The sequence below is a fragment of the Chelonia mydas genome, chromosome 19 (genome assembly GCF_015237465.2).
Source record: "Chelonia mydas isolate rCheMyd1 chromosome 19, rCheMyd1.pri.v2, whole genome shotgun sequence".
NCBI lineage: Eukaryota > Metazoa > Chordata > Testudines > Cheloniidae > Chelonia > Chelonia mydas.
The window spans coordinates 9,639,991-9,662,646 of NC_051259.2; the positions used below are offsets into that span (position 1 = coordinate 9,639,991).

At 52.5% G+C, this 22,656-nt stretch overlaps 1 protein-coding gene and 1 long non-coding RNA gene across 3 annotated transcripts in view; one reads left to right on the plus strand and one right to left on the minus strand.

The window, feature by feature from the left end:
- The first annotated feature begins 1,000 nt into the window (after positions 1-1,000).
- LOC114020614 lies at positions 1,001-7,868 on the plus strand. Its single transcript, XR_003565421.3, has 2 exons — positions 1,001-1,444; positions 7,099-7,868. It is a non-coding gene; the product is annotated as an uncharacterized LOC114020614 (long non-coding RNA).
- A 3,002-nt stretch (positions 7,869-10,870) lies between these two features.
- The window catches only part of CRYBG2 (crystallin beta-gamma domain containing 2), a 36,923-nt gene continuing 25,137 nt past the window's right edge, over positions 10,871-22,656 (minus strand). For both annotated transcript variants that reach the window (XM_037881548.2, XM_043532027.1), the window contains 15 exons: positions 22,153-22,292; positions 21,802-21,928; positions 21,237-21,272; positions 20,692-20,828; positions 20,308-20,434; positions 19,669-19,811; positions 19,210-19,336; positions 18,665-18,697; positions 18,213-18,325; positions 17,471-17,600; positions 17,179-17,318; positions 15,431-15,554; positions 14,444-14,602; positions 13,677-13,836; positions 10,871-13,212 (listed from right to left, as the gene is read on the minus strand). In XM_037881548.2, the coding sequence (XP_037737476.2) occupies positions 13,124-13,212; positions 13,677-13,836; positions 14,444-14,602; positions 15,431-15,554; positions 17,179-17,318; positions 17,471-17,600; positions 18,213-18,325; positions 18,665-18,697; positions 19,210-19,336; positions 19,669-19,811; positions 20,308-20,434; positions 20,692-20,828; positions 21,237-21,272; positions 21,802-21,928; positions 22,153-22,292 (1,785 nt within the window). In that variant the 3' untranslated portion in view covers positions 10,871-13,123. The remainder of the gene's footprint in view (positions 13,213-13,676; positions 13,837-14,443; positions 14,603-15,430; positions 15,555-17,178; positions 17,319-17,470; positions 17,601-18,212; positions 18,326-18,664; positions 18,698-19,209; positions 19,337-19,668; positions 19,812-20,307; positions 20,435-20,691; positions 20,829-21,236; positions 21,273-21,801; positions 21,929-22,152; positions 22,293-22,656) is intronic.

Genomic DNA, 22,656 nt, shown 5'->3' on the forward strand with positions numbered 1-22,656 from the left:
AAAGCACCACTGAACGTTGTGGGCTCGCAATTTAGATCTGAATTTTCCATTTGAATCTATTTCTAGTTTTCAGTTGAAAAATAAGAGGCCTAGTTAACAAACCGGAAATTCAGGCCAGTTTAGCTGAAAGTTTGGCTGATGTTTGCAAACATCCCAGTGAGCCTGAGCTGATTTATGATTTTAGGAGAAAATGGCAAAACTCTGATTTTGTCACCTGAGGCCTAGGAGATAGGTGGCAGTTTTGAATGTTTTGAGGTTTCTAGAAAAATTTGAGCATGAGAGTGGGGGAATCAACACTTAAGTATAGATTCACCCCCATCCTCTCCAAGCCATTGTCAGCCCCGTGTGGCCCTGTGCTTTGGGAACCATGCTCTTCCTGGAATGTAGGGAAAAGAAAAGACTGACAAACTGGCCTGAGGAGCCTTGTGATCTGGGATCCCTGCAGAACCCCCGTCCCAGATGCGAAACTCTTCTGTTGCTCCTTCTTGCAGTATCAAGAGAGCACAGTTGCCAGCTTTCACGCAGTAAATAAGCACCCTGACTTTCATAAGCCAAAAATCAAGCTAATCCCATTTCAAAACAAGGCCAAAACAAGCCAATCCCTAAGAACCCCAATACTGTATGTGTCTAGATCCCCGCAGCGTGCAATCTGGGACTGTGGTGGGCCCACTGTGCACCCCAACTCTCTTCCCCCCTTATCCCTGGCTTGCCGTCCCTTGCCCCTGCTTGCTGGGAGCCGATCAGAAAAAAGAAGCAACAAGCTACAACATGCTACAACAAGCTACAAGCCAAACAAGCAAAAAGCTACAAGCCGAAAACTAGCCAACAAGCAACTCACAAGCCAATTAAGCCAAAAACAAGCCCAATTTCTGCGGTTTTTTCAAGGGTTTGGCATATCTGCAAGAGAGTCAACCCAAGCCCTCCAGATGCCAAAAGCCTCTTCACCCCCATGATAAGCACCACCACCACGCTCCACAGAAAAAAACCCAACTAGCTGCCAGTCGCCTCTCCAAATCCAGATGTGCAAGTTCGGAATGTCCGCTTGAGCCACTGGTACATGAACCCCATGGCTAGTTTTAATTGTGGTTGATGAATTGCCCATGCTGAGAAGCTGTGATTTTATTAATGCTACTATCCTGGTTTTGGGAAGGAGGGATCTTGGGGATGTCATGATCAGAAAATGAATGTTTTAAATTTTAAGGGCAACTTCCCTTAACAGTAAATCCACTCTGAACAGCAGCCCAAGTAAGGCGTGGCAGGGAGGCTGCAAAGGGTTTGATTGGTGAGAGCTCTCTGCTCTTCTTAAAGCTTCTGTTTCTGTTCTGGTGTGAGCAGAAGAAGACGCTTCCTTGCACACGTTGCATCTCACTCATAGAGGTTTAACATGAAGACTGTCCTGCTTGTCACTGCTCTTGTCTTGATGACTTTAACCTCTGCTGAAAAGGTAAGACCAGCCCAAATGGTTCAGGTGGAGACCAAATTCCACCAAAACCACAATTGGGTCAGCTGAGCCCTAATCAGCTAAATGGGGCTGGGTGCTGGGGCAAGTGACCCGGGTCCATTTGTCTCTGTCATCCTATTTTATTTTATCTTTTTAATCTATGTTTTACCTTAATCTAATTCAATCTGGTTTTTACACCATGCTCACCCCCATAGTATATGAGCATCACATGAGTTTTAAAAAGACATTTTATTTACCAGTATTGTTTATATCTTAATTTCTCTCCCTCCAACCCCACCCATAGATGTTATTTATTATTTGTCTTACCATAGCACTTAATGCTTTGCCCATTGTGCTAGGTGCAGTACAAATAATCATCTATCTATGGTATGTCTCTGTCCCTCGTTACCGTAGCATCTGAGTGTCTCATCATCTTTGAAGTGAATCATCCGATGAACCATCCGTAACTCACGAAAGCTTATGCTCAGATAAATTTGTTAGTCTCTAAGGTGCCACAAGTCCTCCTTTTCTTTTTGCGAATACAGACTAACACGGCTGCTGCTCTGAAACCTGTCATCATCTTTAACGTATTTATCCTCACAACACCCCAGTGAGGTGCTTTTATCCCCATATCAATCCCCAATCTCTCCCTTTGCCGGCCCCCTGCATCTGTAAACTAAACAATCACAGTCCTTTCAATCTCTCCTCACATGGAGGGAGGTCTTTCCAGCCATCTAAGTAATTTTTGTCTCCGGTCTCTAGACCCACTCTGTTCACGTATCTTTCTAGAGATAGGGTGGCCCACCCTCCATGTCACCCAGCAATTTTGCCACCTCCTTGCTCAATCCCTTCTCCAGATCATTCGTAACTAAGTTAAACTGTGACCTCCCAGAGCCCGGATCTATTAATTTTTCAGGCATACCGTGAAGCCCATGTCTTCTGGTAGGCTGTTAAGGAGGTTGGGGGTTTATAGGCAGAGGGGCTGAGCAGGGGCTCATGTTACAGCTGAATAAAAGGATCAGTGTTTTTCTTTGGTGGGAGAATCTCTCAATGGTATTTGAATTAGTGGAAATTTCAAATGAAATACTGTATGGCTCCATGTGAGATATTTAACGATGAGTTTAAAATGCTGAGAGGTGCCTAGAGGGGTGACTAGGCAGTGGATAAACTGAATAAATCAACAGGCTGCAATGCAAATCCCTGTATTTGCGGGTGTAGACAGTGACTAATCAAAAATAATAATACAGATTTGGGCTCAGCTGCTCATTTTGTCTCAGGCCCCCCCAATCCTGTAATTTTTTGCACGTTGACAGATCCCTGCAGCCTCCCAGAGCCCTGACTTCATGGAATATCAGAGTTGGAAGGGACCTCAGGAGATCGTCTTGTCTAACCCCCTGCTCAAAGCAGGACCAATCCTCAATTTTTGCCTCAGATCCCTACATGGCCCCTACAAGGATTGAACTCATAACCCTGGGTTTAGCAGGCCAATGCTCAAACCACTGAGCTATCCCTCCAGTACTCAGTGAAGGTGCAGGCCTCCGCCCACCCTTTGTAAATTGCGGGATTGGAGTCTTATTGTCTATGCAAGTAGGTCAGGCGAAGGCAAATTACAGCCCGCAAGCCATTTTAAGCCAACCCACAAGCCACACCATGCGGCTCGGCCCTGCTCCAGCACTCCAGCCGGGGCGTTGGTGTGACGAAGTGGGACTGTTCTTAATGTTTCCTCTGAATAGTGTAGGGGTGCCTCAGTTTCCCCTATGCAGTTCTTAAGTATCTAGGTGGTGGGATAAGGGTGTATGATTGTTGCAGAGTCCTAGAGGGCTGGTGTGTGCAGGGATCTGGACACAGAGAATGGCCGACACCCTGTTTCCTGGCAACTGATGGCCTGGCCCTTCCCCCCCTGCAAGGTGAGAGCTAAAGGGTTGGGGAACAAAGGAATCAGGTGACCTCCTGGCCCGGGAAATGGACAAAGCCCAGAGGAGGTGGGGCTGGAGAGTGAGTCAGTTTGGGGCTGGCTGGCGACATGGAGTGAAGTGCAGACATGGTTGTCTGGCTCACTGCCCCCCCCAAAATGGACCCGGCTGAGGGGTCCTGTTCTCTGCACCTACAAGCTCTGTTTTAGACCATGTTCCTGTCGTCTAATAAACCTCTGTTTTACTGGCTGGCTGAGAGTCACGTCTGACTGCGGAGTTGGGGTGCAGGACCCTCTGGCTTCCCCAGGAGCCCGCCTGGGCGGACTTGCTGTGGGAAGCGCACGGAAGGGCAGAGGATGCTGAATGCTCCAAGGTCAGACCCAGGAAGGTGGAAGCTGTGTGAGCTGTGTGTCCTGAAGACAGGCTACTCACAGAGAGGAGACTTCCCCAGAGTCCTGACTGGCTTCATGGGGAGCAGTTCCAGAGCATCGCCCGGGGACTCCGTGACAGTTGGGGGCTGGACCACGTGGCTCTGCCCCATTCTGGTCGGGGCGCTGGGTCAGGGGCTGCATCATGCAGCTCAGCCCCACTCCAGCTGGGGCACTGGGTCAGGGGCCGCACGTGGCTCCTGGAAGCCACGGAATGGTCCCGCTCCGGCTCCTGTGCGCTCCAATGGGAGCTGGCGAAGGGACATGGCACTGATTCTGGGAGCCCCGTGAGGTAAGCACTGCTCGGAGCCTGCAACCCTTGAGCCTCTCCCCACACCCCAACCCCCTGCCCCAGCTGTGATCCCCCTCCCACTCTCCAAACCCTCAGCCGGAACCTGCACCCCTTCCTGCACCCCTGCCTCAGCCCTGATCTCCCTCCCGTCCTCCGAACCCCTCGGTCCCAGCCTGGAGCACCCTCCTACACCCCAAACTCCTCATCCCCAGCCTCACCCCAGAGCCCACACCCCCTCCCGCATCTCAACCCCAATTTTGTGAGCATTCACGGCCTGCCACACAATTTCTATTCCCCGATGTGGCCCTCGGGCCAAAAAGTTTGCCCACCCCTGTGCTAGACACTCCAGTAGTGGGACCAGATGAGTACCTAAGAGAGATAGAATTCATGCTTCAGGACATAAGTCAACCATTAACTAATGGGGGTTCAGAAGAAACTTTCTCTATGGATGACCTGCCTACGGCAGGGTTTCTCGCACCTTCCTCTGAAGCAGCTGGGACTGGCCACTGTTAGAGCCTTGGCTAAATTGCCCCTAGTCTGATAGAGTCAGGTAGTTTTGATGTTCCTCCTTGGAAAAAGCAGGCCCTTCCTTTCCCATTGTTTTCCCCGTGCTCGGGTTCCCTGCAGCTGAGCTCACCATTCCCAGCCTGCCTCAGTGAGGTGGGAGCAGGGGGAGCTGAACTAGATGGCCTCCTAAGGTCTCTTCCAGCCTTGCTTTTCTATGATCACTGGGTCTCTTCCCATGTCATGGTCTAGTTCCATAGCCATTGCTGTTGCCGGAGTCCCCATTGACCTCTGGGTGGCAGGTACATGAGTTCCTCGTCCACCGCCCCCCCCGACTTTCCAAGAGCGTTTCGCTAGACGAGATACGAGAACAAACACCACGTGACAGATGGTAATCATGTCACTCACTGTACTGCTAGGAGGCGCTCAGGCACGCATGGAATAAGAACCTACAGAGAATAATACATACAAATAATGGGACAAAATGAAGAAAGAACTAAATTCTTTTCCAGTTGCATTGGTGCAAATCTAGAGGGGCTCCAGAGAGGGTGCCCAGTGACTTGCTCCAGGTTTACACCAACGTAACCAAAAGGAGAAACTGGCTCAGAAAAGATAAGTGAGGCTCCCATGTAGTGGGCTGGTCTGACAGGGAAGTGGTAGAAGTTCCTGCAACCGAATCGCTGCAGAGTAGATGGGGCAAAGCTCCTGAGTGACCCAGCAAGTCTCTTCTATTTCTCCTTTCTATAGTTCGCTCTTCTCTGTCTGTTGATGACCTCTCTTGCTTCTCTCTGGATTTCTGCAGTCAGGTGCACTGTGGGTGTGCAAAAGGAGAACTGCTACATAACAGGAAGCTGGTTTCAGGGCTGGAATTGTTTTATTCACACAATGTCATGCATGCACTGGAAACCACAGCCTTGAGGTCTTGGCTGCACAGTGTGGGAGGCTTGCAGGTCCTCAGCAAGATATCTGCTCTGCTGGTTGGGACAGAGGACACTTCTCGAGCCAAACTGGCCCAACTAGAATTCTGCTGGGACACATTCTAGCCGCAGAGAGAGCAGGGTGGGTCTAGGCAGCATGGCTTAGACTGAGCACATGGCTAGAATGAGGGGAGTTCTGAGCCCGTAACAGACACTTGGTAGCATTGAGAACGTCACTTCCCCTGTGTGCCTTAATTCCCTCCTCTGTGAAACAGGGATAATGACACTTATGTACCTATGGTGAGGACTGATTGCTTACAGACTGTAAAGCAGCAGAATGAGGAGAGGAAGATACTGAGGATTCTTTAACACTGTCCTTTAGGGTAGGGTGGGAGCTGAGAACAGTGGTACTCTGTCCGCAGCCTCAGGCTACATCCCTCACCAAGGGAACTGTATGTCTCTGCTACATGACGTCCCAGAGTCACAACCTGAGGCTGGCTTTTAAAATGGTACAGATGCTGTTATGACCATTAATAACACGTGCAAGGTGAGATCAGGATAAACGAGACTCATGCCTCAAGACGTAAGCTGGTTGCCCGGTGGGGTCAGGAAGGAGCTCCCACCATTGCCTATGCAGCATTGCACAATTGCTCAGGTTCGTTAAGGTTCTTTGTCCCTTTCTCTGAAGTATCAGGCACTGCTCAGGGCCAGAGGCGGGATACTGGGTTATGAGGACCAATCAGTTAGAGCCATTACGGCAAATCCCACATTCATTTTGTGACGGGGCAAGGCCAGATGGCTATGGAAAAGTAGTGGGAGATAGATATATTAGCTCCAAGCTAAACAAATCCCTGGTACCAGGATAAGTGAAATGGCAGCTGCTCCAGGTCAATTAAGACACCTGGGGCCAATGAAGAACTTTCCAGAAGGCAGGGAGAAGGCTAGGTTGATTGGGACACCTGAAGCCAATCAGGGGCTGGCTGAAACTAGTTAAAAGCCTCCCAGTCAGGTGGGGGTGCATGTCAGGAGCTGTGGGAGGAAGTTGCACTGTTGGAGAGGCTGAGTAGTACACACCATATCAGGCACAAGGAAGGAGGCCCTGAGGTAAGGGTGAAGTGGAGCTTGAGGAAGTGAGGGCTGCTGTGGGGGAATTGTACATGTCATGTTTCTAAAAGGTCAGCTACCATAGCTGATACTATTAGGGTCCCTGGGCTGGAGCCCGGAGTAGAGGGTGCACCCGGGCTCGCCCCCCCCCCCCTTTGCCCCCTGATTAATCACTGAGACTGGGAGACAACAGAGACTGTGCAAGGAAGGATAACTTCTCCTCACCTCCCTCGCTGGCTTATGATGAAAATGGCTCAGTAGACTGTGACCCTTGTCTCTAGAAAGAGAAGGGTTACGTGGAGGGTCACAGTGAGCCTCTGAGGCTAGCAAAATCCTCCAGGAAACGCGGGACCCATGGAGGCAAGGACAGAGCTTTGTCACAATATCTTGATCTGAATGAGGAAGACCCAGTATCCTCACAACTACTCAGCATGGGGCTGCCTGGGAATGACACAGGGCCACTGCCTTACTCTAATAGCCTTTCTGATTGCTCTTCCAGCAAACAACCAGTGCGACAAGTAAACCGAACCTCGAAAAGTCCGGACAGAGCCTGGGCACACCCTGCTGTGTCCCACCTTCTCTTTTGCTGGTGTCTGCCTTGGCAGCAGTTTACCTCCTCCAAGCAAAATGAGCCCCCTGCACTTCACTCCCCAGAGAGATGTCAACGCTGCCTTCTGCCTGCCACCATCTCAGCCTCTCCCCCTGGGAACCCTGCTGCAGCCTGCCAATCCGCGTAACCCAGCCAGCATTATGGCTCCAGCTGAAGTCTTCCCGCAACACACCCACGGCGCCCTTCTCTTCGCAGCCATCGGCTTCTTTCCTTGTTTCCCATCAGAGCCATTCATTCCACCAACTGCAATGGAATCCCAGCAGCAGAGTCCAGCTTTGCATGGAGCTTCCCATTAGAATCGCATTGGATAGGCAGATGCATGTCTCACCGCAACACCTGAGGAGCCTTGCCATTGATTGACCAGCTCCTGTGCAGAATGGGCCTCCCCAAAGAGACAGAGATTGCAACAAGAGTGTTTTGTTGCATGCTTTTGTATGTATTGCACTAATCTGAAGTTCCCGAGGACTAGCCACTGGAAGACAGAGATCAGCTCCTGGTGCTGAGACATTCCACCCAGCAGTGGGCAGCAATCCCCATTCCATGAAGACATGTTCTGATGCTTTGAGAAATTAATGTGAATATAAATGCTTTGGGGTCTTTCTGATCCCTGCAGAGTGGCAGCCAGCTCAACCTAATAAAATGAAAGACAAGCTTTCTTACTGCCGAGTGTGCGTCATCATCTTCTTTTGAATCAAAGCTGAATCAAATTCCTCTAGACCAGTTGTTTTTAAACTTTTAGGCTGCGTTCCCCTTTCCAAATAATGTCATACCCCACATACCCCCACCTGAGATAGGGTCGTACTATTCCTATGGTTAGATTGCTAAATCTTACGAAATAAAATGCATTGTCCACCATTACAGGATTTTTCTCACATACCCCCTGACGAGAGCTCGTGTACCCCTAGAAGTCTGCATACCCCAGTTTGAAAACCACTGCTCTAGACACACAGGGCCAGAGATGTAGCTGAGGTCACTCTGAGTTCAGTGAAATTACAGCAGGTATGAATTTGGCCTGAGCGTTCTTCAGTTGCCCATTTCACCCTCACATAAATACCCTCTGGACATGGTGACAGTGCAAACCCAGACAGAGAGGCTAAAACCTTATCTACACATAACCTTGCGCCAATCTACTTAAAATCAGTTTCAAAACCAAGCTAGTTAAGCACAGACAACCCCTTATACGGCCACACAGATCAGTTTAAAGCTGGGTAGTGCGGCTTATTTACACTTGTACCTTTACTGATGCAAGCTAGAGCAATACAAGCCAGACTTAAATGAATTATCCACACAGGCCTTGTACTCATGTAACTAAACTGATTTAAAATCACACCTTTAGTTAAACTTGTGTGCCCTTGTGTGAAGACCAGGCCTCGGCACATTGTTGCTCCTCTCCCGGCCCTTTGGAATAGAGAACACTGAAAAAGCAACTTAGACTGAAGATCACATAAGAGGGGAAAGGGACGTTGGACCGGTGGGCTAAGGAAACATTCAAAGCTTGTCTACACACAACCTGTATCACATTAATACTCCCTAGCTCCTCTGTCCAAGGCCCGTGCTTTCATCTGTTAGGCAACTCTGCCTAATGTTTAGTTCATCTGCTTCCCTCCATCCCTGTGTGTACCTCGCTAAACTGGTTTAAGAATGACTTATTGTGGTTTAGCTTAAATTTGATTCCAAATCAATGTACGCTAAGCCAAAACAAGCCACACTTTTCAGTGGAAGAAGTGTGTCCGCCCAGGGGCTGTCCCAGTTCAGCGAATCGGTTTCAACCCATACCTTTAGGGAAACCAGCTCAACTTTCTCACCTAGACGTGGCCAAAAGAGAGCCTTTCAAGGTACAGTAGTTTCGTTAAAGCAGTATAAGTTTTGTAGGTAAAACATCTCTAAATCCCTGCCCGGACTGCAGAAACATGGAATGGGACGCTGCCTGCCTAACAGGCGGGCCCGAAACAAACCCAGCTCCAAACACCCCTGTCTGTGAGAACAGTTCAGCCCTAGCTTTCCATCAGCCGTCTGCAACGTGGGCTCATCTTTAGTTTGCAAGAGGATGGTGCTGACACCCACTGCCCTCCTAAATACAGCGTTTCCTATGTAACGACTGCATACAAGCAGTGTGTGAAAAGTTGCAACACAGCTTGAGCGGCCTCAGGCCACTAAAATAGACTGGGGTTTCCTGGCTGCAAAGTGTAACAATGGCTCTCTCATCCCAGGGCTCAGCACACTGGGGGGCGGGGGTGTGTGTGTGTGGAGCGGGGGGAGGGTAATGTTCTCAAGTCATTCATCAAGGCCAACTTTACCCCACACCAACCATGGACGTTTTAAAAGTATTCCCCCCCCCCCCCCCCGCAGTTTAGTTGCTGCGGGTTTGGGTGCACAAGGAGGCCAAGATCCCTGCCCCTAGGAGCCCGGAGCGCTGCGTTTGGGCTGATGCCGTATCTGCCTAGGTCCTCCTATCATGTGGATCTCTCTGGTATTTGCATATGGCGTGTGGTTAGGAGAGGCCCCCCTCACCATATGCCAGGTGTCTGGGGCGCTGTGTTTGCACTTGCAGAGGATGTGCTGAGGCCCGCACACCAGACAGAAGCTTGATGACCTGTTGAGTCTCCAAACTATTAAAATCAATTCACAGCTCACTCGAAATCTAGCATAAGCTAGGGACTGAACAGTGACCCAGGATCACCTCATTGACCGTTGAGAGTCCGAGCTCCTCGCAAGATGAGGCCACCCATCTACAGAAAAACAGGGGAGCCGGCATTTAAGAACCTGTTAGCTCATCATCTCAGGGATTTAAATGGCTTCTGCTGTTCAGCTTAGTGCTGGGCTGTGCACTCAAGTCCATTCACATGCCTCAGAGTTTAGGGCCTTCGACTGGTGTAAATCAGCACAGCTGTACTGAGCTACGCTGATTTATACCAGCTGAGGGTCTGGCTCGTAGGGACTGCACAGGGGCAATATTGCAGCTAACAAATGAAACTCCCTTCCCAGCCCCATAGCACCCACACTGTGCTGTGCACACCTCTTCCCTGGCCCCCCCCCAGATCCACAGCTCTATTGCACAACATGCTTAGTGAACAAAGAGTGGCCTCTAGAGGTCACGAGGGAGTACAGCAGCCATAAAGAAACTACGCATCGAGGGCTTGTCTCCACGAGAAAGGTGCCTTAACTTTAGCTAAATTTGTTAGTCTCTAAGGTGCCACAAGTCCTCCTTTTCTTTTAACTTTAGCTGTGATTTTACTCCGATACTGTGAAGCTGGTGCAAAAGGCTGTGTAGACACTCTTATTTCAGTTGGCTAGTGGCTTATTTTGATCTCACCCTGATCAATTTAAGCTAAACCAAAGGAGGCCTGGTTAAAACGAAATGAGTGTCCACACAGCCTTTGAACGAAGTCAGTTTAAAAATCACATCTTTAGTTAGACTGGTGCAACTCTGCAAATAGACCTGTCCTAAAACGGGTTAGCTTGGAGAGTGATCAGGTAATGTACGAGTGTAGCTAGAGCAGAATTCAGCCCCAAAATTCAGATCTGGGTCCAGATGTGGAACAGCCCAGAGCTCCAGCTCCAATAGGAGTCAGGAAGGGTGGATTTGGCTCACCTCTAGTGGTAATAATGCTGATGAATGGAGGTGAGAATTCTGCATTAATACAATAAAACAGGGCAGGAGAGGATTATTCTACAACCCAGCCCATCCAGGATTGTAGCCCTACACTTTGTCTTAAAAGCTGCCGCTTTCTTTTTGGTGTTCTTCTGACCCAAGAACGAGCATTTATTTATTAACTCAACAAGCATCCATTGCCCTAAGAATAAACTCTACCCATCTCTGGGGGCAGGGGGGAAACGTACTCATGCGACTGCGTGTAATACTTTCCCTTCCACCGTGTTTGTCTGCTCTGTTTCTGATCGTAAAGTAAAATGGGGATACTGCTACTGACCTCCTTTATAAAGTGCTTTGAGATCTACTGATGAAAAGCACTATAGAAGAGCTAGGTATCAGTATTATTGTTATAGATAAAGTGAAATTTTATACAAGCACAGAAATTAAAGGTGGAAAAGACCCTCCCCCACCCCATGCAGTCCATCTCTCTCCTGGTTACTGCAGGATTGTGCTCTGCGGGCCTTTTCTAGTGCTTTGTGTGGCCCAGAGCATGAATGTATATGAAAGAGAGAGTGTGTGTTTGTATAATACAAGTGGAGTCTTGAGCAGCGAAAGCCCCAGATCCGCACCCTGAAGTTGGGACAGTACATTCAGGAATTGCACAGGTCCAGGGAGACTGAAGTTGGAGTCAGTGAAGGTTGTAGCAGTCAGACTCAATGTCTAAGGCTGGTGATGCAGGTTTCGGTGCAGACCAGCTGAATGAAGATGCTACTCCAATGACGGTGAAGGAGACTGCACTGCAGCCTGTTGTGGGTTGGAGGTCGAAGCTTCATCGGAGATCTGCTGTGAGGTTCTACTACGTGACATGCTAGAGGGCGAGTCAATATCACCTGATGTGGGGATGGCAACTAAACCAGTGCCGGGCAACAGCCAAGTCACTGAAGAGACCAGGGTCATTCAAGGGGCTCGGCCAGAACTACTGAATGGGACAGAGACGCGTCACCCTGGGCAAAATCTGAGACTTCCTCAGAGCTTCATATGACACACAGCGCCTTATTGACAGGTGGGCTCATTCTCTACACTTAATAAACAGTGTTCGGAGGAGAGCACATGCAGGCTAATAAACAGCACCCTGGAAGCACTGGTTAGTGCTCAGCATAGGAGCAGGAGAGCAGATTTTTATTCCTAGCTCTGTCTGTTGTGGGACCTTGGGGAAGACATTTCACCTCTGTACAGCTCAGTTGCCCCAAATGTAAACTGGGAGCTACTAACCCCATAGGGGATGGTGAGGCTTAGTTCATTAATGTTTATAAAGTGCTTTAAGATGCTCAGCTAGGAAATACTCCCCAGTGATGGATGCTAGCTGGAAATGCAACAAATGATGTACCCTGCAATTGCCACTCTGGAGACAAGAGGGCGGCGGCTGCTCCCATATTGTTAAGGTGTGCAGCTGGTTGTGTGTGCAATGATCCCTCCCTTGTGTGAAAGGCCCTGGTGCAGTGGTTCTCAAACTTTTGTATTGGTGACCCCTTTCACACAGCTAGCATATGAGTGCAACCCCCCTTATAAATTAAAAAACACATCTTTTTATATTTAACACTATTATAAATGCTGGAGGCGAAGCGGGGTTTGGGGTGGAGGCTGACAGCTCGCGACCCCCCCAAGTAATAACCCCCAGTTTGAGAACCCCTGCTCTAGTGTCTCAAGTCCATCCATTGAGCGGCATCTCAGAGACCAGCTCAACGAGTGTGTTAGCCCGCGCGACTGGTGTTACAAACCGAGCACCCAGTCGGAGAGCTGGTGTTAGAAAAGGGATCATATCTGATACACACATAAATACAGGGGCTTAGGAAGCCATGACAGGGCAGGAGTCTGTGTTTCAGTCTTTGGTGTACAGCCCAAATCAGCCACACCAGAACCGGCTCGGCACCTGAGGACTCCAAATGGCCCATTGCACGGCACTCACGTGTGCACACGGGTACCACATGGCACTTCACAGGTGATTCACAATAGTTCAGGTGGGTCCTGATGAGCCCCTGAATGCTGAAACAGGACAGTCAGTGCCACCTCCACTCCCAGGCAATCCCTGGAATTGACGAAGGGTTGAACTGGAGTAGTCACAACCCTAGAATGGCCAGCGGGCAGAGGAGAGGCTGCAGAGACATGTGCCTGTCCAGGCTCCATTCCAGGGCAGGGGATACTTTCTGGTAGCAGCACCCCTGAACCAGTTTGCAAGGAACCCTGATAACCCAGAAAGACCGTGGGAAGAGCTGGGGGCACTTGGTGGCACCTCCAACAGGATCCAGGCCTGAATGTAAGCTCTTAGAGCACTTGTATGTCCCAGATCTGCGTGGATCTTTCCTCAGCCACGTCCCAGAGGATGGCGTGATCTCGGTCATACAATCTGCCCCCTGCACGGAGAGAGGGAAGAGTCTGATGGGGAAAAGATAGGAGGTATTTTCTCTCTCCCTCTTCCCCGCCCTCTCCTCCACCCCCTTCTCTCCATAGTCCTGCCAATCTCCCAGCTAGGACCCAGTGCTTTTAGTCACTATTTACAGGAGCTGAGAAATCGCCTCTTTGGTAGCTTAGTGCCCTTATTTTGCCCCTTGGGCTCTGCCACTCGGCCATGTAGCCTCTCCTCTGACCAGTCTCCAATGGGGAAGTAAAAAGCCATGGGTTTTCCCGCTCTGCCCTGCCTTTCGAAGAAACAATTTTCCACCCAAAAACCTTCATAGCACTGAAATGATCCATCCCCAGTGGGCAGGGCTGTCTCTGCCACAGCCAAAGCCCAGAGATTTTGGGAGTGGAATTGAGGACCTGAGAAACTGCCCTCCTTCCCCCCCGAATTCAGACGGTGAGCAGGCCCAAGCCTCACCTTTCACATCCAGGATCATGTCCTCAAACATCTGGCTACAGATCCGCCCAAAAGAATCGATTCTCCAGGTCTGGCGGGGAACTCGGCTCTCAGCCCACAGCACCACCTTGGCGCCTTTCCCGGCCAGACCAATCACCTGCAGGCTCATGGTGGGGGCAACCTGAAACCAGCAACAGCCAAACCAGTCAGCCCCTCTGCTACCTCCCATGCCCGGCTCAGGCCTTCCAAGCTCAGACTTGCCATGGCCGTAATGGACAGGCAAAGTCCAGTGCAAAGTGCCAGGGACGTTCCTCCCTGCGATATCAAGTGAGGAACCGATGAAGGGGGGACATCAGTGCTGGGGGAGCCTTTTTCCAGTGGCACACACTGCTCTCTGCTGGCTGCCCCACACCCCAATGGGCTGGGGAGTAACCCCAGAAACTGAGTACGCAGGTGTGAGTCCTGCCTGGCATGGATCCATTGCAACGCACCTCCCTGGGGAGCCATGATCCAGGGGGACCAGCCCCAAACAATCCCTCCAGCTCTGGGGGTTGGGGTGGGGGAATAGGTGAGAGATTAACAAGGTTGCCACGGTAACCACTCACAGCTGTATGCACATGCAGCAGGGATTGAACCTGGGGATTGAACCTGGGACGTGGGGTGTGGATCTGGGGTTCTGCTTTGGGCCCATCTCAAGCAGCCTATGACCCATGCAATCCAGGGCTGGTGACATCTCCCTGAGTCCCCCCCAAGTCTCCAGTCACCCACACGCAGGGGCCAGTCCTAACCTGGTTTTTGATGAGCCCCTCCTCGTAGTACCAGATGGAGCTGCTCTGGTCACTCAGGTCCGAGACCACCACTCGTCCTGCTTTCATGTCCTCAACGTCGTCTGGGACAGAGAGGAAGAACTGCAGCTCCGCGTTTTTTATCCGGAAGTAGATCCGTCTCTGGAAGGAGACAAACCATGAGCTTCTGCTGCCCCATTTCACAGCATCACTCACAATGGCCACCCTCCTTCTGGTACAGAGCAGCAATTACATGGCTTGGGTCTGTTCATAAGTGAGTATAAAGAGCTGGCTAGTGTAAGGAGAAGCCGGCTAGTGTCCCTGTGCACCACTGCCCTCTACTGGATTGAATCAGAACTGCTCCAAAATGTGTCATAAGCTCTATACTACTAACAGCTAATGGAAATCCTCCTTTAGCTCGAGGGGGAAAGTGCTCGGCTTTAGGAGCAGGAAGAGCTGAGTTTTATTCCTGCAGTTGCTATGAAGTTCTGACCATGGCATCCACCATATAGAATAAGTGTATTGCCCCGTCCCTTCCTCTTGCAGCTCCAGATGTCCTCAGCACCAGCTGATCAAATCCCCAGGCTAGTGCACATCCGTCTACTCCAGCTCGAGTGTAGATGTACCCTTGGCCAAGCCTTCCTATACCAGCTCTATCCACGGAGCGTAACTCGGAATCTCCAGCAAACCCCACTGAATTCCCAGTGTGTCCCAGTAAATCCCAGGACATCTTCATGCACTCCCAGTAATCTAAGCACATGCTCTCAGTCCCCTGGGCTCCTGGCCCAGACAGAGAGGGAACAGCCCTCTGGCAAAGTGTCAGCTGAGTAGGAACAGGGTGGGTTGTGCTGGTGACACATGGCTGTTAGCATCACTTCTGTTACTCCCCCGTTGGGAAGGTGGGCTAGGAAAGAGCAGGGGACTCCCTGTCAGTTTTTCCCTGCCTCCAGCACATACAGCAGTAAGGGAAGTTTGGTGCCCAGCACTCACCTGCCTGATGGGGTAGAGGGAGCCGATGTGCTGAAGCCCGCTGTAGGTCAGCCAGTTGGTGATCTCTGTACAGTCCAGCAGCCACTGGCGGCCTCGGAAGTTGCTGTGTTCACACAGCACCCATCTGGGGGGAGGGGAGAGGGAGCAAAGACATTCTGTTACCTTCCCCATGCGGAAGAATGCTCCAAAGAGTGCACAGGCCCGGAGGGGTGTCGCCCTAGTGCAGGGGTTCTCAAACTTCATTGAACCACAATCCCCTTCTGACAAGAGAAATGACTGCACCACCCCAGGAGCGGGGGCCGAAGCCTGAGCCCTGCTACCCCGAGCCGGGGTGCCAAAGCCGAAGCCCAAGGGCTTCAGCTCTGGGCAAGGAGCCTGTATCCTGAGTCCTGACACCCAGAGTGCCCTCGGGCTCAGGCTTCAGCTTCAGCCCCAGGCCCCAGCAAGTCTAAGCCAGCCCTGGCGACCCCATTAAAACAGAGTTGCGACCCACTTTGGGGTCCCGACCCACAGTTTGAGAACCACTGCCCTAGAGACCCCACCAAACTCTATGCTCGATTGGGAAGCAGCGTGGATAGCAAGGGACTCGGAGTCAGGACTCCCGGTTTTTCTCCCCAGCTCTTAGAGGGAGCACGGTCTAACGGTTACAGGAGGGGATTAGAAATCAGGGCTCCTGGGTCCAATTACAAGATCGGTGTGTGACCTGGGGCAAGAAGCTCAACTTCCCTATTATGAGCTATTTTTCTACAGATAAATGCACGGATTGACAGCAGCAAAATCTGCACTCAGCACCCGGCCTCTGGGAGCTAAGCTCGTTTGAAAAGGGGTCTCCAGGAATATTTCATCCCACCTTTAATTCAAGGCGAGCCTGCTCTGAGTTAACTCCCAGAGGGTGTTACCTGGGGAAATGTCCAGGCTTGTGTGTTTCAAGTTATTCTTTAACCTTCATGTTCTTCCACAACTGGGGCAGGGCTGAGCCACCTGGGAGTGTTTGTCAACCTACTGTTTGGGCCTGGAAGCTGCACAGCCTGGCTTCCTGCCAGCACGGGGGCGGAGCCAAAACACACCTGCGTAGCTGACGGTCTGATTGGCTGGCATCCCAGTGGGGTCAGATGGGGAGAAGCAAACAGAACGGGTCTGTGCGGGTTCTGGCTCTGGGGAGGAGCCACAGAGGGGGTGCTGAGTCCTTTCCCACAGCACATTGTGAAGGGGAGACCTGGGAGAGGCTTCCCCAGCCTGGCTGGCCTGGGGCAGCGGTGACCAGGCTCAGTGTCAGCTGTGGGCTGGGCTCTGGGCGCTGGCACAGGTTGGGTCTGACTGTCCAGGGCTCAGGAGCTGGTCACAGCCGTCAGGAGGGAGGCAGGGCTTTCCCCGCGGCTCTGAGCGTCGCGTGGAGTGGTTCCCTCAGCATCTGGATACTTCCCTCTATGTGACACAGGTCCAAAGAGAATCACTATCGGTCACTGTCCTGGGTACGTGTCAGGCATCACAGAAAGGTGGCTACCGTTCCCTATTGCTGTGGGGTGACGGAAATCCGAGGTGGGTCACGACTGAGCAGTACTCAGGACGTGTTGTGGGGTACAGTACTGCTGGTTGTGATGGATGCGCACCCAGTGGGCGGAAGGTCACTGCTGGGCACTCTTCCTGGTTTATCCAGATGGATCACTATTTCTGGATGTCAGAGGGGGCCCCTGGGAGGTCGCTGGCCCCTATTCTTGGTGTATGCCGGGGGAAGTTCGTTCACTTACATCCCGCCTTTCACGCGCACAGACAGCACGTGGTTATTGAAGCCCTCGGCCTGCAGGCTCCGCACTTCGCTGGTCAGCTCTATCTCCTTCCCTTCGAAACACTCCAGTCCATGCAGGAAGATCGAGGGCTCCGAGAAAAACTGCAGGGAAAAGGGAAAGGGATGGATGCAGCGAAGGGGCAGGATGGGGCAGGCAGGGAGGATGCACATGGCGATATGCAGACGCGCTGGGGGCAAAGCCAAGAAACTGCTAAGGGGGATGAGGAGGCAGCATTGGGATTTGAAATACTTACAATTGGGACCTTCTTCAGCGACCGGGTGACTGTGGACGAGACGCAGCCCATGGCGGTGAGCGTCGGATACTCGCCGTCTGATAGAACGTGCTGTTCCCCCTTGAACTCCCAGCCGTCATAGAGAATCCAGCTGGAAGTGAGATGCACCCACAGGGATGATTCTGTCCCCAGGGGCCTTCGGGGCAGGCAGGGGGCTGGGGTGCAGGCTCCCTGGGCTCTTCCCAAACCCTCCTCCACACTTATGTACCAGTGAGAGGAACTCCCTGCAGCCCCTTCCAAACACAGGGAACCTCACCCCCTCCTCCGCACCTCTTCCCCAGCACACAGCCCTGCCATGCCTCTATCAAACCTGCAAGACACCTGCCTTCCTCCTGAACCTACCAGCCCCCAGGTCCTTCCCTTCTTGGAGCTGGCTGTCCCCTGCAACTCCCGTCCAGATCCTCCCCACCCCAACCCTCAAGAGCCCATGTGCTTCCCAGCCCACTTGCCAAACACACAGGGCCCAGCCCCACAAATCCAGAACTGAAGACCCTGCTCTTCAACTCCCCAAAGGGCCCGCTGGGGCAGAGCCCCTAGGGGTTCCTGGCATGATCTCCCATGTTCCCAATCACCCCGTCAGAGCTCTGGGAGGTTCGTGCAGCCGCCAGCATTTCAACGCCAGCTCGGCAGCTCCTGCTTAGTAAATATGGCGCGTGGCTCAGAGCATGTGCGGCAGCTCTGGCTGGCCTGATGGTTGCGTTACCTGCCTCCGTGGACCCTGCAGGACTGGGGAGCGAAGGCCTCCGGCAGGGACACCTGATCGTCCTCAAAGGAGATGTGATCACCGAGGTAATTGGGATCTGAGAACAGCTGGATCTGGAGAACCCCAGGAGTGAAACTGAATGAACTGGGCCAGCAGGGCACGGGGTCGGGGCTGGGGGGTGTTAATGGAGATGGGACCAGGGAGGGATACATGCGACTCCTCCAGCAGGCAGCTCATGGCACCTCGCGAGGTAGCATCCCCCAGCAGCTCAAGCTCGTGCGTCCAACCCAGCACCGAGCTGGCAGAGGCCACAGTGATCTTAACACCCCCACCAAACCAGCGCCTGCTCCCACTAACATCCCATTACCAGAGGCACCCAGACCCTGGGGGATGGGCCTGGCAGAAAGGAGAGAGACAAATTACAACCCACCCCACAGGATCCCACCTCTTACCCTGGAGACAATATGCAGACTGTGCTCCGCGACCTGGAAGAAAACAAGCCGCACCTGTTACTGTCTCACCCCGCCTGCGCCAGGGGCAAATACCCCACAGCGGTGAGCACTGCACTCAGATGGGGCCTCAGCAACTCCCATTAACATCTCCCACCACCTGCAGCAGGAGCACACGCCCCACACCAGTTCCCTTCACGCCCCGAGGGGGCTTCCCATGGTGTGCTGCAGAGCAAAGGGCCCCGATTTGGAGCAACTTTGTCCCCACACCAAGCACGGGAGGGTCAATACTCCCTGCGCTGGGTGTATTGCCCCGGGGCCATCTCCCCTGGCTGGCACTCCCTGTACAGCAGGAAGGCGGGTGGCAACAGAGAATCAAGCTCAAAGAACACAGATTGAAGGACTTCTTTTTTTAACACCCCTTGGCCACAGGGCAAGGGCAAGGGCAAGGCAGACTGGGACTCTTTTGCCCACAGGGGCAGGCAATTGGGGTGATGTGGGCTCCCTCACAGGGGGCAGGTGTATGGGGAGACACAGGGCTCCCTCACCTGGAGGACAGGTTGCACGGAGGAGATCCGGCCGTCACTGGCTCCCCAGTCTTCGCAATTCCGATACACTCCTTTCTCCAGGATGTACTGCTCGCCTGAGAAGTTCGTGTTCTCATAGGCCACCCACCTGGCCAGAGAAATGGAACAGGGTGACTTAGACACCCATCCGGCTCTCAATGCACCCTGCCAATCATGCAGTGTTGCACATGGGGGAGTATTACTTCCTTACCCCAGTGGTGATCAGCCCTGAAGCATGTGGATTCCTACTCCAGTCCTTAGCACAAATGTTCCTGCTGGTCACTAAGTTACCCAGCACTGGATTTGCCAAGACCCTAAACTCCTTTCCCCTCTTCTATACTGAAGCTGTCTCCCTCGTTCCCTGTTACAGCACTGTCCCCGCCGCCCCCGCACCCCCAGCCCACAGTGCAGCCTCACCCCGCCCTTCCCCAGGGCTCTCACACTCCACTCAGCACGTGGATGGACTGGGTTGTGATTCCATAGCTGGCCAGCTCCACGTCGGGCAGCGCTTCGCTTAGCTCCACACTGGGCCCATCCTGGAAGTCCTTGGCCTCAAAGAGCACCAGTGCCGGGTCTGAGAAGTCCTGTGGGAAGAGGGGAACCCTCTCTCAGTCTGTCTGTCTGCCTGACTCCCTCCCCGGTGTGTCACTGCTTGGCGGTGGGTGCCACTGGGGCACGGCAGGCTCCCTCCACAAACACAACCTGGGTCCCTAGTGGTGCTGGATGCGGCAGGTGATGGAGAATAGGATAACCACTAGGTCACCGGTTCAAATCCAGCCTGAACAGTTGTTACCGGCTGGTGCCGTGTGTGTAATGAGTTTGGTGGGTCTTCTGAGTCCCACTGGGACAGGTGTCCACAGCACAAAAGCTACTGGCACCCTTCTGGACAGTGGTCTCAGAGAGGGCAAGGGCTGGATAGATAAAGGCGCTGAACTCCCCTGGCAGTCTGACTTCGGCTGAGGCATGTGGGCGGGCAGTGTGGGAGAGCCTGCCCTGCCCAGGCTGGCGTGGGTAAAGGAGGTGGCAATCCAGCCGTCTGCTGTCAAACACCCTGCCGGCCCCGCAGCTAGCTCCTCTCACCGTCCGGATCAGCCGTAAGGACACCAGCTCGTTGTTGTAGCCGCCCCACTGCGTCCAGTCATGGTATTCGCCTTCTTCCAGCAGATACTGGTGGCCCCGGAACCCCTCCTTCTCGTAGCCGACCCAGCTGAGGGAATGGAGACAGACAAGCAGTCAGTTCCGTCACGCACCTTCTGGACCCACATTCACCCCCAGGCTATTGAGATGCTTCTCCTATTGCTAGGGGCACCCCTTTCCCCTTTGTGTATGGGGGCGCCTCACCAAGACCAGCTCCTGGGCTTGGAGACCCCGGTCTCCTTCTTCACCTTGGACTTTGGCCACCAGAGCACTTTGCAATGACAACAATCTCACCCTCTGGTCTCTGCAGTTCCTCCATACACTCACCAGCCCCCCAGGATGCGCAGAGACCCCATCGTGGACATCACAGGGCCCTGGCTGTTCTCCTGCTTCTTCAGAGCATAGATGTCTCGGTTCACTTCGCAGCTGTGGCCCTGGAAACATGCCTTCTCATAGATCACTGCCTGGAGAGACACAGGAAACACATGGCGATTGTGGAACCTCAGATCCAGACCTAGTGACTCCTGCTGGGATAGGTCGGGACTGGAGTAGCTGGGAACTCCCCCACAGCCAGTGCTCCTGCCCCATTCCCTACAGCGCCCCCTACTGGAAGAGGCTGGAGTTGCGGGAGCACTGCCACAGCCAGTCTTCTGACACCATGCTCTATAGTCACTCTTTCTAGCAACAGCTGGGAGTGGGTTGTGAGCAGTCCCTCAGCCCATCTCTTGGAGTGATCCCCAACAGCACCTCCTGATGGGAGTGGCTGGTTCTGCAGCAGCTGTGAGCACTCTGGACACCCTTCCCTTTGGGAACTGATCCTTTCACCTGATCAGTTTTAGGGCCCTGGCTCAGCAAGTCCCTTCCTCTCTTACCTTGGGCTCCCCAGGTTTCTCTACAGCAGGGCAGCCCTGAAACAAGAGGAAACCAGAATGAGAGCTCAGAGAATTGCTCGGCAGAGAGCAAGAGAGTGAAGCAGGCCACAGATGCAAGGCTTGAACCAGACAAGGCTAAGGGCTTGGGGCTCAAAAGCTACTGAAGTCAAATCAGGCTGATTTATAGTCTTGTCAGGAAGGATGGGGTTGTGTGTGAGCTTCAGCTTGTCTTCTGGCCTGATGAGACACCTGCCATGTGCAGCCCTGGGGATTCAGCGTGTTCCTGCTTCGTTCCAGTCTCCACAGTGCACTGGCCATTTCACTAGGTCCCAGACACCTTTCCAAAAACGCAGCTCAGGACAAACCATCTCCATCAGGGGAGGTTCAAATTGCAACGGTGGTCGCCATCCCTTATAAGATATACTTGATCCTGATACAAGGCTGTCTATCATTTTGTGAGAAACCAGTCACTACTTTTGCACCATTCTATCTGAGAAGGGACAGAGTGATTAGCTGGTAGCACCCCCCAAAGGGAGGGTGGGAGGCACCAGTGCCAAGCACTCACCAGTTTAATAGGATGCATAGAGCAGACGGAAGGGTCCTTTGCACCCCAGGCTTTTAAATTGGGATACCCGCCAGGTTCCAAAACATAGGGGTCGTCATCAAAGAAGGGTCTGGAGTAAATCAGCCACCTGGAGGACAGCGAGAAAACAATTAGATATGGACAAGCCATGGGCCTGACCCATTGCTCTCTGAACAAAATGTGAGTCTTTCCACTGACTTCAAAGGTCATTGGATCGGGCTCCTTCTCTGGTTTTCATCTCCCCTGCGATTCCCTGTGTCGCACTGGGAAGCCAAAGCAGGAAGAGAGGAACCCCCACCCCCAGATCCCAGCATCACAGTACGCATGTCTTACAGGCCAGAGTGGACAATGATGGAAGAGGCCTTCAAGGGCTTGCCACAGACCCGGGTGTCTTCTGAGGAATCCGTGAACCTCACTTTTGTGCCTTCTCCATTCTCCTCAGTAAACAAACTGATCTCGGGGATCCGATAATCCTGCAACAGGAGACAGCAGCCTGCTAGCCAGCAGGGACTAAAGTACCCTTCATCTCTCCCCGAGCTTGTGCTAAGAACCACCCCAGGGAAACCTACCCCGGCCTCCAATCAAATGCCAGCTGCTTCACTCTCTAATTTAGATCCCAAAGGACAAGTTAAGATCAACTTCCATCAAGGGCTTTTTCTCAGGTTGTGGAGAAGGAGTTCAATGACATTTTAGATTCTCTTCCAAATGGACCCGAAAGCCCTAGAGATTCCAAGAATCTGCCTTGTAAAAAAATCCACGGCTCCATCCCTGACGTTACTCTTATTATTGGCCTCATCGTTGTCTATGTTGACCTCCTACAACAAACGCTTCCATGGA